This window comes from Falco punctatus (assembly GCF_963210335.1).
Source record: "Falco punctatus genome assembly, chromosome: 2".
NCBI classification, from domain to species: Eukaryota; Metazoa; Chordata; class Aves; order Falconiformes; family Falconidae; genus Falco; species Falco punctatus.
In genome coordinates this window covers 85,716,946-85,733,918 of record NC_137581.1, presented here as the reverse complement: position 1 = coordinate 85,733,918, position 16,973 = coordinate 85,716,946, and the positions used below count along the sequence as shown (strand labels likewise).

The 16,973-nt window shown below is 34.3% G+C and overlaps 1 protein-coding gene across 13 annotated transcripts in view; it reads right to left on the bottom strand.

The window, feature by feature from the left end:
* Positions 1-16,973, bottom strand: part of DMD (dystrophin) — a 1,276,803-nt gene that overhangs the window by 582,519 nt on the left and 677,311 nt on the right. For all 13 annotated transcript variants that reach the window (XM_080377714.1, XM_080377711.1, XM_080377709.1 and 10 more), the window contains one exon: positions 5,170-5,320. In XM_080377714.1, the coding sequence (XP_080233840.1) occupies positions 5,170-5,320 (151 nt within the window). The remainder of the gene's footprint in view (positions 1-5,169; positions 5,321-16,973) is intronic.

Here is a 16,973-nt window from a genome sequence, read left to right as displayed (position 1 = left end):
ATCTTCTAACAGTAAAAAAAAGGGGGTTTAGGAATTTTGTATATCCAGAAATGTTTTACTTATAAAGATTACAGTATTATTTAATATAATTTTTGGCATAAGGGAGAAGAAGTAACTATTGTACTAGGAATTATGATGCCTTCCCCTTATTACCTGAAAATTAAGTCTTTCCATTGCTATAACACTTCAGTCCAGAAAGGCTCATGAATTTGTTTTCAAGATGACCTTAAACCAGAAAGTGTTTTGCTCAGTTTGGGACCAGGTGTCTGATGCAGAGCTCATGTATATTATTTGAAACATTTCTACTGGGACCTTTGAAATTATGTACAAAACCCTGAAATCCATGGGATATTGTTGAATCTAGTTTTCTTTCTTAGGAGCAGGAGCATGCTACACTCAGAGGTGTTTGATAAGAGAGTGATACTCAGTAAGAAGGAAATCAGTAAGCTTCTCTGAATAAATGATCCAGTCAATATGTAAGTAAGAATTGATAGTATTAGTGTAGGCTGGCTATCATCTTTAGAACATTTAAATGTTCTTTATCACTTTGTGATATCAGTATCACTCAGTAAACCCAGAAATAAATCTAAAATAGAAAGTCTAAAGTATGAAAGCCACAATTATTATTAAAAAAATGTATTTTCACAAGTTTTATATTTGGGGGTAAACAGAGTAAACTATCCACCCACTTACCACTGTGTTTTCGTGGTATGAGAATATGTGGCCTCAAGCACTGAAACTTTTTTTCCTCCCATATCCTCTGATTCCATTTGTGCTGTATTTCAGACAGAACTGTTTAAATTTAGTGGGTATTAAATCATCAATATCCATATAATCCAATTTAGATATAAAAGAGAGAAATTATTAGCATGACCATGACTTTCAGCATTGAAGCCTTGATTCTCTGTATCTTTTTACTTCAAACAAGACAAAAATGTGACATTCCTGACACTATAGTTCAGTAGAAGGAAGGCCTAGAGAAGGCATGAATCATTAACAAGTGTTTTGCAGGCTTGGATAACTACTCTATAATGTAAATTCTAGACAAATCACTGTATGAACAATTTAAGAGAGATCTGTAACTTACAAGCGATTTCTATATCCACAGTATCCTCAGAAGGCTGAGTATAATTAATAAGGCCACTACCCATTATTTTCAAAATCTGATTATTTAAGGTCTTCTGTGACCTTAAAAATTAAACATGATATCATTTATATTTATGCCTGCAAATGAAAGCAAATACTTCAGAAATTAATAATTATATAATAGCAATATTTTCAAAACAATTAAATATAGAATATAAACTACAGTCCAGCCCTTGTCTGTTTAATGGGAAGTACCCATCACTGACAGTCGCAATGGATGAACATCATGAACAAGAAGAAACTGTTTTGAAATTCAGACTCAGAACCTCATTATTGTATTAAATACTCCACATCACCTAAACTAACAAAATAAAGTTAAAATTGCAATCCAAATGTGGATATTAAATATAGACTCCTGAGCAATTCTTAATACCAGTGTAAAGAACATATATTTTGGATGTTCTATATTTTCAAAATAAGAATACTACTTTAAAATTCTCAGGTAATGATTCAGGAATGTTACTTGACAGTCCAGTTCTGAATCTGTTGGAGAATTCCTCTTTTGGTAGCTATCTTTTTAGCATTATCTATGGCACCTCAACACCCTCCCCACAATTAGAATTCTTGTTTGATTCTTAGGTGGATATTAACCTGGCATTAATTTCCAGTACAACCTGTACTGTCCCCCTCTTTTTTTTTTTTTTTTTTTTTTTTTAATATGAAACAGAATGTAGGTTGGGGCTGCAAGGCAGACCACAAGAAAAAAAAAAAAAAAAGAAATAACAAATTTTAGATAGATGATTGCAAATGATATTCCAACATTCAGTCATGGTAAGATTCAACCATAAAATATTGCACCTGAGCTATCTTGATGATGGTATGGATGGTATTTCAGTTTGGATAATAGTGTGCTATTTTGAGAACTCATGTTCCAGAAAGAGAAATAGGCACAGGAAGTAAGAGTCAATCATATGAAAGCAGACTGGAAAATTGTGGCTTTGGTTTACTAAAGGAGATCCAATAGGGAAAATGACTGTAGCCTGTAAGAACAGAAGGGGATAAACATCAGGGAGCAGATAAAACTGAACTAAACTCAGTCTTGGCACAAAAATAAATAAACTAAGTGCAAAGGAAGGAAGTTGAAGAAGTTAAAGTCACCAAGCACTTAGGAGTGAAGCGCCAGAAAAAAAACCTTTCAGTCACAAAAACGAGAGAAAAAAAATTATCTTTAACTACTTTCAAAACAGAGTTCAATAAGTTTCAAAGGGATTATATGATGTGCTATCTGTAAATCATCCTTTCAAATCCTGTGTCCCCTAAGAAGTCAATCACAATTTCTTAAAAACTGAAATGTGGTATTTCTTTTCAACACCAGAACTTCTGATCTCAAAAAGTCTTAGTGAAAAATTCGCAGTAAGAGTATTTAAGTACTCTTGACTTGAAATGAAACAAATCTATTATTAGGTTTCATTCACATTATATATAATGCAGAAATGTTGTTTAATATCATGCCATTGTGCAACAAAAAGGAACATACCTCCCTTCCCTAAAAACTCCTAAAAGAATGTAATTACCTCAACCTATAATTAACATAATCACCTAATCTTACTATTGACTTTTGTTTTATATTAACATTTGACTCTATGTATTTACTGAATGTGAATGAACGCTCTAATCTTTAGTTTTTCAAGGTAGCCCTACCTAGAAATGGTATTACACATCTGAATGTTTTGTATAATCTTCTTCTAAAAGAAGTTCCTTGTGGAATACAAGACTACTCACTTGCTTGTGAAGGCATTTTCAAACAAATCTTGTTAATTCTGAATATGGTTCACTAAGCAGCATGATCTTATTAATAAAACAAGTTGCTAATCTAGTAAATCAAAACACTCAGCTATTTTAATTGTTTACCTAATGGAAATTCTAATGATCTGTCAGCCTCACAGAAGCCTAATGCTTTTCAAACAAGATCCAGCAAAATAAAGAAAGAACTAATGAAGAGAATTGGAAAAATGCAACTTCAGACTAAACATTCTTTCACAAATAGATATTAACTAACATTGGGTCTGCATTTTTGAGGCTAGTTGGAATATTTTCACACTATGTAAATTTTCATTAGGAAGGTAGTTTAATCTGTTGTACTGAACTAAATGAAATGTTTGAGAGACAAATTTGTGAGTTCCTGGGATTTCTAACACAGGGGGAAAAGGAAGAAAGAAAAAGCTTGATGGACTGCAAAAAGAAAACCTTAGTAGAAAACCATTCTGCAAACATATGTTCAAAATGTTCTCATATATTACATAAGAAAATAACAAATGGGTAACAGATGATGAGGAGGCTAAATCAAAGGGAAAAGTAAAAGAGAACCAGTCTTCTACACTGAAATCTAAGCTTCTGCATAACAAGGCATTATCTCAGGGTGTTTCAGAGAGATGTTCAATTCAGTATGAACTCCTTTCTCAGTGATTACAAGAAAATAATTTCTCTAATCTGTTGGGACTGTGAAATGTGCTACACACCCAGCGCATTTATAACATCTATGATACATCTTACCTTGGTCTGGTAACTCTCAAAAATCAATCTCTTCTCAGAAAGAAAATATTGTTTTAGAAAAGGTTTAGAAAAAAGGAGACAACCACTCTTCCCACAGAATCTTTTTTTTTTTTTTCCTAAGTGCTTATTTGAAGCTGCTCAAGGATACCAGAATAGTGTCAAGAAAGGTGATGGAGCGGAGGCAAAACGAATAAGAAAGGTTAAGGCTTTGTGATGCTGTATTGCTATTCGTGACATAGATACTCATGTCTTACTTTAGTATTGTATATGTTTTTAAAAGAAATGCTTAAAACCGGGACAATGAAAGGCAGATGAAATTACAGTGGAAATACACATGAGCTCTGCTACCTTTTACATACACAGTAAAGAGCATCTTTAACTCCTTGATGACATATTATTCTGTCAGCCAGATCTTAGACTTCAGTGTTCAAAGCACTGATAGTCATTTGCAGAAAAATATTTACCTGGTATTTTAACTACTTCAGCTTAATGTATTATTTCACAGTTAAATCTTGGTTGGTTTATATATACATATATATTTGCACCACATGATTTGGTTTCCTTTTCAATTCAGCAGTTTCACAGCCAGAAATAGCAGCCTAAATCTTAAAAAGTTGACTTGAAATACTAATATTCAAAACACACAATTTACGTATTTAACTGTAAGCCAAAAAGTACATTAGTGTTGCATTCAAAACAAAACCGTCCCTTTAATATTAGATAGACCTAGCGTCTTTCAACCTGAAACTCAGTAATTCAATCCAGCAATTCAAATGTACAAATGCCGATTTAAAGTTTAACAGAATCTTTATCTTGTGCATGGGTAGCAATTTATAACATGAAACCAGAGTTTAGTCAAGTCATGTTATTCACCTGAACCTATCAACTTGCAGAACATCAGTTTAGAATTAATCCTTCATACCCATTACCACTTCAATCATACAAGAGGGAAATGAAATAAACTACCAAGAAACTACAGTTATTATTTTCCTTATGATGCTCAAAGAGCTTGCAAGATGAAAAGCTTACAAATTGGAACTGGACACACAGGAACTAAGTGGCTATTCTGTCACACTGCATTTCACAAAAAACATCCTCCAGGTTCTTTGATTAAAACATGAAACGGGCAAAATAAGCTATATTTGCAAGTCGTAGTTCATGGAAAATCTCTTGTACAGCCCAATGGTTAATCACATTTCTTTCACAAGCTTTTAAAATTAAGTCTGATACTTCTGCTGGTATCACATGGAAATTAATGAGTACTTTTAAAGACTAAACAGCTATGTAACTATGGAAGTACCACAATATACCATATTATCCTGTATTTTACTTCATTTTAAAATGAATTTTAAAACAAACTAGTTAAAAATCTTATTTAACAAGGTCACCAGAAATACCTGACCATAATTGCCACTAGCCATTCAACACAAGAAATCCTCCTTAAATGAACTGCAAAACTATACAGAGTACCCAGACAAGCAAATTTCTAACCACTGCAGAAAAAGAGGAAATGGGTTAATCAAATCATACCTGGAGAAACTGGTAGGTTTTCATATGACCCACATCTCCAGCCTCTATCTGTGCTCTTGACAGCTTCTCTTCAGTTTCAGTTAGCCAATGATTAAAGCTCTTCATGTCACAATGAAAAAGCCGCCACTTTTCCAAAGATTTGTCAAACAGTCTGCAAGTATAAAAGGAGAAGAAATAACTATCTGTTCATACTCTATTTATTGACTACAGAAAAAAAAAAAAAAAGGGAAATAAAAACGTTGAATGTCTCAGGTTAAATTTGATGTGATACTGATGGCAACATGCATTAGCATTTCTAATAGTCCTATCAAGTGGAAAAATGGTAGTACTTCTGAACAGTGAAATTGTCATTAAGCATATGTGTCACAAATTAGTGTCATCAATTTTTTAAATCCTTTTCAATCTTTCCAATGAATTCCATGGCCAAAACATAGTTTCAATTTACAGCTTCATTAATCCACACTAACTTACATCATAGGCACAATACCCACAGCCCCCAGTGTAAATGGCTATACCCCTCTGTCAAGGTACTTAGATGCTAGCATGAAGAAAACACCAGTGCTGATAAAATGCTCCTAACATACTTTAGTAATTTAATGTATCTAGCAACACTGCAGTCACTGCTGACTAACATACCGGCTGTGCGTTGTGACTATACAATTACTTTTAGATCCACTTTAAAAGAGAAAATATCTTAAATGATCTGTGATGCATCTCACCTACCATATCCTAAGACAAAGGATGAAAAATCAGGAGACAGATTCTTAAATCCTTACTTCCCAACCTTAGTCCCATGATCCTATTATAATTAAAGGATTTTTATTTTTTTTTAGAAAAAATGAACTGTAATATTATATGTAATACATATGCAATAGACTATTATTTTTAATGGAAATGGCTTTGGTAAGAGACTACCCCAAAGGATCCCAGGCATGTACTACAATTCTGCTCCAATTTTACTGAGAGAAACTACTTTTGTCTGTCTCTCTAATGGATGCAAATTTCCATTTATTATAATTGCAAAGAAAATACAACTTTTTTCAAAGGAAAGTCTATTTGTATTTCCTTTATTAATCCTTTTTTCTATATTGTTTCACTTCGATTATTTGATATATATGCAAAAATAAAAATGGCTGAAATACAAGAATGATTGAAACAAAATATTAAAAAAATCTGGGTTTGCACAATAAGGCAAAATGAAAAATGTTACTACCATGTCTGCAAGTCTACAGTTCACTGCATTATAGACCATGTAAGTACTTCTGGTACTTTGGGAAGATCTAATCTGTTTTTGTCCAGAGTGACTGATCTTCTGGTTCAAGATCTGTTTGCCTTAGCCACTGTCAAGCACTAAAGAAATGATATGAACACATATAATTTTTTATTATTATTTATTTCCCCCACCCCCTCAGGTGGTCTGTGTCTTAAGAATTCAGTTATCCTGTGTTTTGAATTGGTGTCAAAATGTGATCACTAATCAGAGATTAGCTAGAATGTTTTGTTAGCAGATCATCATTAAACATGCTACTTTTGTTTAGTTTAATAATCCTCCTTTATGGTATTATAATAGCTTTTAGGGTGTACTTAAAGGATTAAATCAAAGATGCTCAATTATTATTCTAGGAAGTAATATGGCTCTGTATGGACAAACTATATGTTTATTTGAATGTTAAATAGTATAATTCACTAAATAAAATCACATTATTATCAGGAAATACAGACCATTTCTTCCATTGTACTGATGATTTTTTATTTTTAGAAGAAAATAAAGTTTTTTCTTCTCTTCTATTGTTTATATCATCCCACCTTCGTTTTCACACTGTAAAATCTCTTATTACCATACAGTATGAATAGTACTACATCCATTCATAACCATCTACAGGATATATATTTTTCCCTAGACCTCCTTTTCTGGTAGACAAAGAAGATTTATTTTGCTGAACATTCCCACACAAAGATACAGTTATCTTACTTCTAACAGACTGAATACAGTAATAATCACCTTTGACAAATAATATGCAAAATAGTGTTGGACCAGCAAGCAGTGTATCAGAGACTTTGTACTTCACTGTTATATTAACTACAATATAGGGAAAATATAAGGCATCAAAAACCTCTACAATTAGTAATCTATAAAAAAGATATTTCTTTTTTAAAAGAAGCATTTGATCACAAAATGTAGTTGAGATAAAAATATTCCCTGTATGGTTCTCCTAGTTTGGTCATAAAGTGCTGAAGGAAAAGAAAAAAATAATTACAACTTTAAAAAACATTTTAAGAGTACTGAAAAGACTCTTCAGAGTCTAAATTCTACATAGAAGAGTTGTCTTCTGTCTGTAAATCAACGCCTTTTGTTTGTCAAGGAGAACTTGATTCATGAGCCCTGAGGTTAATAGCTGCCAAACACCAGAACCATTATTTCATTTTGAAGACAATAGTTACTTCTGAGTCCTACACAGTCCAAACATGCATTCCAACCACTCTAATAAATGATGTGTTCAATAAATTTCGTTGAAAATGGACACAGACAAACTATCCAAATAGACAGAATCTTTATTCTATTGATTTTAATATGACTGCATGTCTGATAAAGCCACAGCAAAGAAGGTGTCAGAGCTCAGGACTGATTGGCCAAATGATCAGTCATGCCATTAATACTGATGACAGGTAAAGACAGAGAAAGATGCAGCCTGGGACAGAACAATACGTCATAATATTCAGAATACAGAATCTTACTAGTTAAACCTAAAAAACGTTAAAGAAAAAATAAAGAACTAAAGATCAAAACTTGTTGCATGGATGGACTCCTCTAAGCCTGTATGGGCTGACAGCTTCCAACAGAAGCTGACATAGTCTCTGCTGCCTATAAATTCAAGCTCTAGTAAGTTTTTAGTATACTGTGAAGCTGTTATTTAAATAGCATTCTCACACATTTTATTTTGAAACCCAGTATCAACCATCTAAGAAATTGTTAGAAAAGATCAAATACAAAAAAATCACTGCACAAAACCTGTGTCTGTTTAAGAATGAAAAATGGATATGGAGATTCATAGTAATTTCTACACAGTAGCAGTTGGTAGAATATTGCTGTTGAGGCACCAAAATGAGTACTACAAAACATCTTTCAAGAATAAGCACAGCTGACACACTCAAAATATTTTTGTTGACTACATTAAGGAGAAGTATCATTGAAAACACATTTTACAAAAAACGTGCTGTGGTAATCAAACATCTACACTGCTATAACATCTTATGACACTATAACTTTTTTCTGTGTTCTCTTCTTCCCTTCGTATCGTATAACTCTCTTGAGATGGCTAGCTATTTGTTTTGACTTCTGCCCTATCCACTGTGTCCTTTGCATTTTTCTCTCTTTATCAAGCAATGCCAGCTGGAGACACCACAGTTTTCAAATCACTGGCTTGAATGTGGTCTACTTTTCATTGCTGACCACATTTCAAACCTGACGACAATCACAGTAAAAATCTTATATAAATTTAAATTAGGTTCAAAGAAATACATTTAGATTCCTAGTTAATATTTATGACTGCTCTGCTTAGCTACAGACGAATGCAGTTGTTCAAGATCTGCCACGTGTGTTGCATTTCTTAATCATATTTTAAGTAAAAAACTATTGATCCAGTTAAAATCTGTAGTCAGTCACCCAACTTATTTATTAAAATGACTGTGACCATTTATCACACTTATCATACTTAATTTGTCAAAATGAGTCAAATCATAACTGAAATGCATGTTATACTATTTTTTAACTGTCTTACTCTGAATTACAAGGGAAAATCTTATTTTATGTTTTAAAAAATCACCTACAAAATAAAAGTTAAGATCAATTTATTTTGGTCCAGTGTGGTTTTTCAGTTTGGACACTCTATTAAAACAGCTTTCCTCCTGTTCCTCACAAAATGAAATTACTCTTCACAGTATGAGGAAGTTTATCATCAGCTTAAATGCAAAAATTCAGTAGGGGTTGATATTAGTATCACTGAATTTACATTCCAGCACTTGCAAATTGAATTTCCCATCACTCTCCATTCTTCCTTCCTTTGCTTTGGCTAATAAGAGTTACAAGGAGAAGAAAAGAGAAATGTTGCAGTGAGAAGATATGTATATTTAAAACTTAAAAGTGTAAATACTAGTGCTTATTGCTTATGTCTTTAAAAAACCTTGTTACACTCAGTGTAGTAAGTATAAACCAATATTAAGCATCAGTAAAACCCAGGAAACTTATGGACAGGCAAAATCACTAAATTCCAATGCTCTTTCAGTGATTAACTGTAATTAAATACTTTTACAATGTTAAGAGAAAATGCAGTTGTTGCTGCAGTGGCAGGTGCAGGTTGATTCGAAATGCGGATTGAAAGGGGACATAACCGCACAGGTTCATGCGCACACTGTGTGTAATGGGACATACCACCTAGGTCTTCCCCTGCTAAATCTGTGTATTACATCTTACACACAGTATTAGTTCAATTAGCTTTGCAAAATATAAAACCAAAAAGGCTTTATTTTGTTTGTTTGTTTTACTATTTGCAATCCTGTTACCAGGTGGCAAGTTCAAAACCCACAAATGGAGAAGGCTAATTAACTACAAACACTGAGCAGCTAAGTTGCTGAAGTCTTGGCACAGCAGAATGCAGATGGTAAAATTCATAAGTGAATTCATAAAAGAGCAGTGCTCTGAGGACTATGAAAACTCAGAAACACTATGGCTGCCTCAGGAATCCCCAAGCACACGATTTAGAGGTTAGGAAAGTCTCACTACAGGCCATGCTATTCGCATACTCTTATATAGGGATCCACCCTTGTTTGCTGTTGGAGACAAGTCATTGAGCTAAAAAAACCCAGTGTATCCATTCATCTGTATCTTCATCTTCTTAATGCCTTTCCCTTTGATGTATGTAAGTAAAAATGGTGTGGATAGGTGATTGTCTGATATTTGGGCAGTATTTTCTCTTTGACATCCTCCTCTCGTGTTTTTCTTAGCATATGCTCAAAAAGAAGATATAAGCAGGCACCCTGGAGCCAAGCATTCAGACTCCAGACTAGAACATATGACTTACATACATTGCCAATGGTGTAAGCATTGTACATGAGCTCTGACACTTAGTAAGGTAGCCCTATTCCTCTAACTTGAGTATGTTAGAGTTGACAAATGAAAAATAACTGATACACCAACCTATTTTTTTTTTCTATATGCACTGACACTCCAGCAGGGAATGTGTTAAGAAATGGCTTGGAGTATTTCCTTTTTTCTCATTAACACCTAATGGATTTATATTTTGTCTGGAAAGCAAGAAAGCAAAAACACAAATGAAGACAACTGCTGAGGTAACATGCAGCACAATTTACATTAAGCCATAAAAATACTGTTACTTTCCTTCCTTCAAAGATTATCACTCTACTAAACCTTTGGACTTGACTTGTTACTAGCAAAATATAATATTCCCTGTATTGTATATGACATTGCACAAAGATCTGCAGATGCCAATTTAGATATGCTGTCAGCGGAACTCCATACAATGGGATTGAACTTGATGTTCCATTTCCCAAGACTGCCATTTATAAAAACCCATGCAAAGGTAGAAGGAAAGACCTTTGAGTACAGGAAAGTCACAAACATGAGACAGAGTCCAAAAGGTTATTGATTTGCTGTTGTAAACTAAATCTTAATTTTTCATCTGTGTTTCAATTAATTCCTTGATAATTTTGATAACATTCCTTCATAAACTGTGAAACCTACTTTATGATACATTCCGCTTTAGCAAAACCTCACAGCCAGTTGACCCACATGAAAAAGAACACTAATAGTTATAAACTTTCCTGAAAGTCATGATTTATGCCATGGAAATTATTATTGCTAGAGACATACACTCTTATTCATCATATTGGAAAAACATTCAGTAAACTTGATTTCTATACTGTTGCTAAACAATGCACTGTAGGATTATGCTAATATTAACCTACAAATTATGCAATTTTGTCAACTTGATTCAGCACAATTAGCACCTTGTAAAAATACACAAAACATCAAAGTAGTATAAATAATTATGTGTTAGTATGTGAGAGTATTAAGTTTAATACTTAAGGCCATTCTTACAGATAATAAAACAAGAAAACTTGTTTTTGTCAAGCAACTTCTACAATTAAATTGCTTAAAGAAACAGCTAACCCATTTTCAGAGGTTTTGATGTTTTCATTTTGTTTCACAGAATTCATACCTTCTGAATGCTTAATTTATATTTAATTTACATATCCTTTCAGCATTTGGACTAAAAGTGATGATCGCAGTTTAGACACTGCTACATCTAGATCTTGCTCCCAGGTTTTGCTGTAGGCCCATTTTGTGACAAGACTCAGCTGTACATATTCTATTCACACCCCTGCACCCTGTCTTTCACCCACAAAATAGCACATGATCACAAAAAAAATAAACAAAGTGGAAGCAAAATAACTGTAACAATGACATCATCATTAAAAAATGTAATTTCCTTCCTCTTCCCAAAAAGTAGGTTGTGCAGCATTACATACCAATTAAAAATATTACAAATTAGAATTAAATGATAAACATTTATATATCTTGAATTGTATTGATTACATTAATGTTCTTGGTCCAGTAGTCTGCAACTCAGTTTCCCATCATTTAGTTACTGATGTCGTATCATTGTCAATCACTATACCAAAGAAAATGACAATTAAAATGGCTATGAAAAATCAAGATCATATTAGTCATTGCTGGGTTTTAGATGTAAAAATTCACTTTTATGAAGCACGAGAGACCAATAAACTTAATAACCATTTACAATTAATAATTACACAGAAACTTATTGGGGTTCTAATGAATGCCATATGTCAATAATGTAAAAATAAACACTCCATATAATTTATAAAACATACATTCTTCTGCCACACTAAGTAAGATTATTTACTATACATATGAACTTGAACTTCAAAAATTTATTTTTTTTTTTACGTAAAAAGAGAACTTTGCCCAGACACCTGGGTTAAAATCAGATAACAGCTTTTCCCTAGATCAAATAAAGAAATACTTAATTAATTTTTGAATAGGTGAAAGGGTAGCATAATGCAACTCTCATACAGAAAATAAATTATTAACACAATTGGTAAAAAACCTACAGATTTCATAGCTTTTCAAAGTGAAACTATCAAAAATTGCCATGATAAGAAATCCCCAGATCAAACATTTTGCATTAGAAGAACAGTGGCCCAGTTTTACAGAAATCCAAACTGGTATTTCTGCTTGCACATAAAGGGTATGCACGATTTAATCCTCAAGATGGGTGACAGCATACACTGCACTTCTAGTCGGGATGCTCCAGCGCATTTTTATTACCCACCCTATGGTTGCATTTTTCTGGTAAAATGAAATATGTGTGAAAATTGCATTAGTTTCTGCCTAACTGTGAGGGTGCTGTGGACCCCTGCCCCAGGCTCTCCAGTCTCTTTCCTCCAAGCCAGGGGCTCTGGTCTGCTTAAGACTAGCTCTGACAAGACACAGCAGCGTGATCAGGCTTTGGTGAGTCCAGCTACATGCTGAGAAAGGACTCGGAAACCCCATCTGGGTTTTCTGTCCAGGGCTTCAGAGCCAGATTTAAGCTCAGGCCCTGACCTGGACTCCCTGCTCAGTGCACCCATCCCGGCTCTGCTCCTTTGCTCCCCAGGTCCAGGCACAGTGGCACCACTAGGAGAGGTCCCTGTCTGCAGGTCACTACCCCAGCCATGCTGTGCACCGACACTCTCAACGTCCCTTCTGTGCAGGTCCAGCACCCTCTTCTACCACCAGAGCCTGGAGCTTCAAACGGCCTGTGTGCTGCTGTTTAAACAACACACTGAGCAAATATTTCCAGTGTCCTTCAAAATCCCAGTACTTGTGACTACAGAACAGCAGCTGGAAGGTGAAGTAGCCAGCACAGAGGGGACAGCCATGTTCTGGCAAGGGGTGTTAGTCCACCTGGCCTGCCCAGCTGCAGCTGTGTCCAACTGACCGTGCTGGAGTGCATTAGACTGGCTCCTGGAGAGTTGGTTTCATCTGAACTGAATATAGTGCACTTTTTGGTGTGAGACAAAGCACAGCAAGCAGGTGGTCCCAACCCAAACTAAAATACTCGTGGACATATTCTAAAGTCAACACCAGTGAAACTCTGCTGCACGTTCTAGCTCCCAGGTTCTGCTGCAATTCAGATCCATTCTGGAACAAGACCCAAGAATAGTTTATTCAGCCTGGACATAGAAACAGGTGCAAGACCTAGAATTATAGAGAACTGACAAGTGATATCCAGCTGGGGGAAACCAGTTCTCACAAATTCCTCAACTTACCTTCATAATTCATAAATAAAAAATTCATTTCAGTGAAATAATGACCCAGAGCATAAGTATGTGTAATGCAACATTTAGAGGTGTATATTACAGGATGTCCCCTCAGTATTCCCCCCTGCAATTAATACAAAGCACTTAAATCCTATGACTTGTAAAACACATGCTTTATCCTCCAGAATTGTCCTGTCCAGATCTCTATTTCCACTGCCTATCTCAAAATCCCCCTAAAATGGTGGCTTTAGAGCAGAAGGGATATCAGGAAACTGGTGATACCAGCTAATGTCGGCTGTTGACTTCCTGAGCCTGAAAGATGTTATTTATCCTGCTTAAGGTGTGACAGGTATGTGCAGAAATATATATGTATTGGCATAAGAAAATTAGGCTTCCTCATTTCACTGAAAATCATAGTAATAACAGACTACTTAGTATTTATAATAATACTATTAAAATACGGATGCCTATATTTCACATAGGTAGGGTTTTTTACCTTTTAGGGTTTTTTTTCAGTCAGTTAAAAACCTTTTTAATAAGTGGGTTTTTTTTTTTAAAGGTTTACAATAAAATTTCTTTTAAAACACCTTTTCCCTTTCATTTGGAAAATTGATCTGCGATAAGAAATTTAGGTCCAAGTAACAGTTAATAGGTCTTATTGTAAGAGTAGCATATAGTGAACAGCTCTATTCTTCTGAAACTATAATGTTGATGAATCTTACAGAAATTATAGGAACGAGAAAAGCAGATAAAATTGTAGTAATAGAGGACAGCATGCATCGTACTGTTAACCAGAAGAAAATATCTCTGATTGTGAAGAGACTGTTCAGATAAAATACTTTACGGTATCTTTTGCATGTTTAACAAAAGTATCTTAAATAATTCTGATACTAGTTAGTATAACAGAAAAACAAACAACAACCTCTGCTATACACAAGAAGTATATTTTTCAGTACCATTAAACCTTGATAAGTATTTAGAGTGGTGTCATATGAAATCTTTTTTTTTACTTTTGACTACTGTGAATGATAATCTAATGTAGTTAGATAAGGTAATTGCAATATTCAGGATAAACAGGAAAAAATACAGTGCATTTGGGGAAAAAATAGCTGAATGGTAAAAGTTACCATAACTGGCAATTACTACCATCTACAATCTTATAAAATTAAATGGGGTGGTTATGAGGGATTATATATATATATATAAAAAATATATAAATATATATATATAGTATGCATCAATATACATGTTAATTATGTGTTTTAATTTACAAAAATAAATGTTCATGGTATTATTTATATTAGTCTTGTGAACAGCAAAAGACCTTAAATACCGTCAATTATAACTTACCAAGCCTGAAGTTCTTATTTAATGAGTAAATAGCAAAAGCCATTTTGGCTAAGACATGTGATTGTGCTACTGGTAATAGGGAGAATTTAAACAATGTGCAGCTGCCTAAATGGGTCAGTATCAGGAAATTATTATCTGTATTCTAAATAACATGAAGTAGAGAACAGGCTGCTCAGCAACTTGGTAGCTTAGAGAAGAACAGAAGAATAATTGTTTTCACTCTCCCTGTAAAATTATGACATTAGAGACTAAAGAACTGAGCAAAGTAGCTACATGTTGTTACAAGTCTAGTGATCATTTGCCTTGTCATTTATTTTCAAGTTAACATAATGTAGTCCTAGAAAAATAAGACATTCTAATTGCAAAACCTTTTGTGACCTGGAAATACGTTTGCTCATAAACTCATTTCCTCTTTATGTTGTTGATCTGGAGAATATTGACACTGATGCATCTTCTGGATTACATAATTGTGCAACTCAAATTAAGAAAGCAGTAAAAGATTTTAATTTCTATACTCCAGGAGTGCTTTAAAAGCAACCCCCCTTCCCTGCAGTTTTTCCAGTATTGACTATACGCATCTGTTTGGAAAGTGGAGTCTTAGTGTGTGTGGTATTTGCAGCGCAGCAAAGAATCTCAAATGTAGTTTCAGAGCAGCCTGCCAGCCCTATCAATTCTGGCAGCAGACTACTGCTTTTAGGCTTAATTACTGTTGTATTCTTTTGAGTGGTGATTTACCAGATTTTCAGTCTGGCAGCTGGGGCAGCCTAGATGTCCAGGAATCCCTGATGAATGGCTACAGTGTCTACATGGGCCAAATTTACTGCATATGGACAGCACACACTGCAGTGGCACCCTGACCCTAGGTTTCAGATCTTCTAATTGAAAAACAGGCATGTAGACACACAGGGTAAAATTGAGAGGTGAGAAATACTTACCCTTATTAGCTCAACCAACCTGACTATATGATTTGTAAGATTATAATCTGTCAGTGTATAAATTATTAACTTTGTTAAATTATGATCTGGGAAATAGAGTAATTCAAGCTTAGATCCACCCCAACCCTTTCCATTTCACTTGTCTGGTACAAAAACCAGTAGAACTGTCAAGACTGTTGAAAGGTGGAACATGCAGCAGGGCTATATGGACAGAGGTACAAGCAGCATTTTTTTCCCTGTAAACCTATACCATTAAGAGTTTATGGTATCTGTAATCAGGAAAGAGTACTTAAAAAAGAGGCACAACATGCCATTTGACATTAACGTCTCCAGAAGTAGGACTTATGTTATCCAGCATTACATACATATACACATTATATTTATTTGCTTATATATACTATCATTATCATCTATGAATACATATATGAATTCATACACACACATGTATGTACTATACTGTGTATACTATATTTCTAACATCCATTCACCAGATTAGAAAGCTTTGCAGCATGAAGGGTTAAGTTACAAATAGCCTCGATGAGGAAAAAAAAATTACTGAGACTTTTTCAGGTCACTGAGACTTTTCCAGATCACAAATTTGCAAAACATTTTAACTCAGAGACTCCATAAAAAAGATTACTTCTATAGCAACTGCTACTGAGATCTATCTGATCAAATGTACCTCCGTGTATCTCAGAAAGCTATCTGGTCATTTTAATCTTCCTTTATAGTCAATGGAGAGAATAGATAATACAAATATCTACAGTCAGATACAGACAGTATAGATATAGTGCTAGGTGCAGGTATACAGACACTGCAGGGGCATGCATATTCACTGACTCCCTTGATACTGAAAACATTTTAAATCTTAGCAATATCCAAAGCAAACATTCACATTTCTTTCTGTTCTCTGAATGAAGTATAGAAAGGACAATGTAAATTCTGTGCATCCAGTATTTTGTCCAGCCCAACAGTCTTTTGGTCAAGCAGAGTCCAAAGCCATATGAAAGCAGGAAGTTGTGGATTTTAGTTCAGCAGATACAATGGAATTTGATAAATATTCATAAGTAACTTGTTTCTCCTTCAAATGCTTGCCCATGTGTGTACAGTCACCTCATGCACATCACCTAAAGTAAGGTCATTTCTATATGTCTCAAAACTGATGACTCCAGAGTG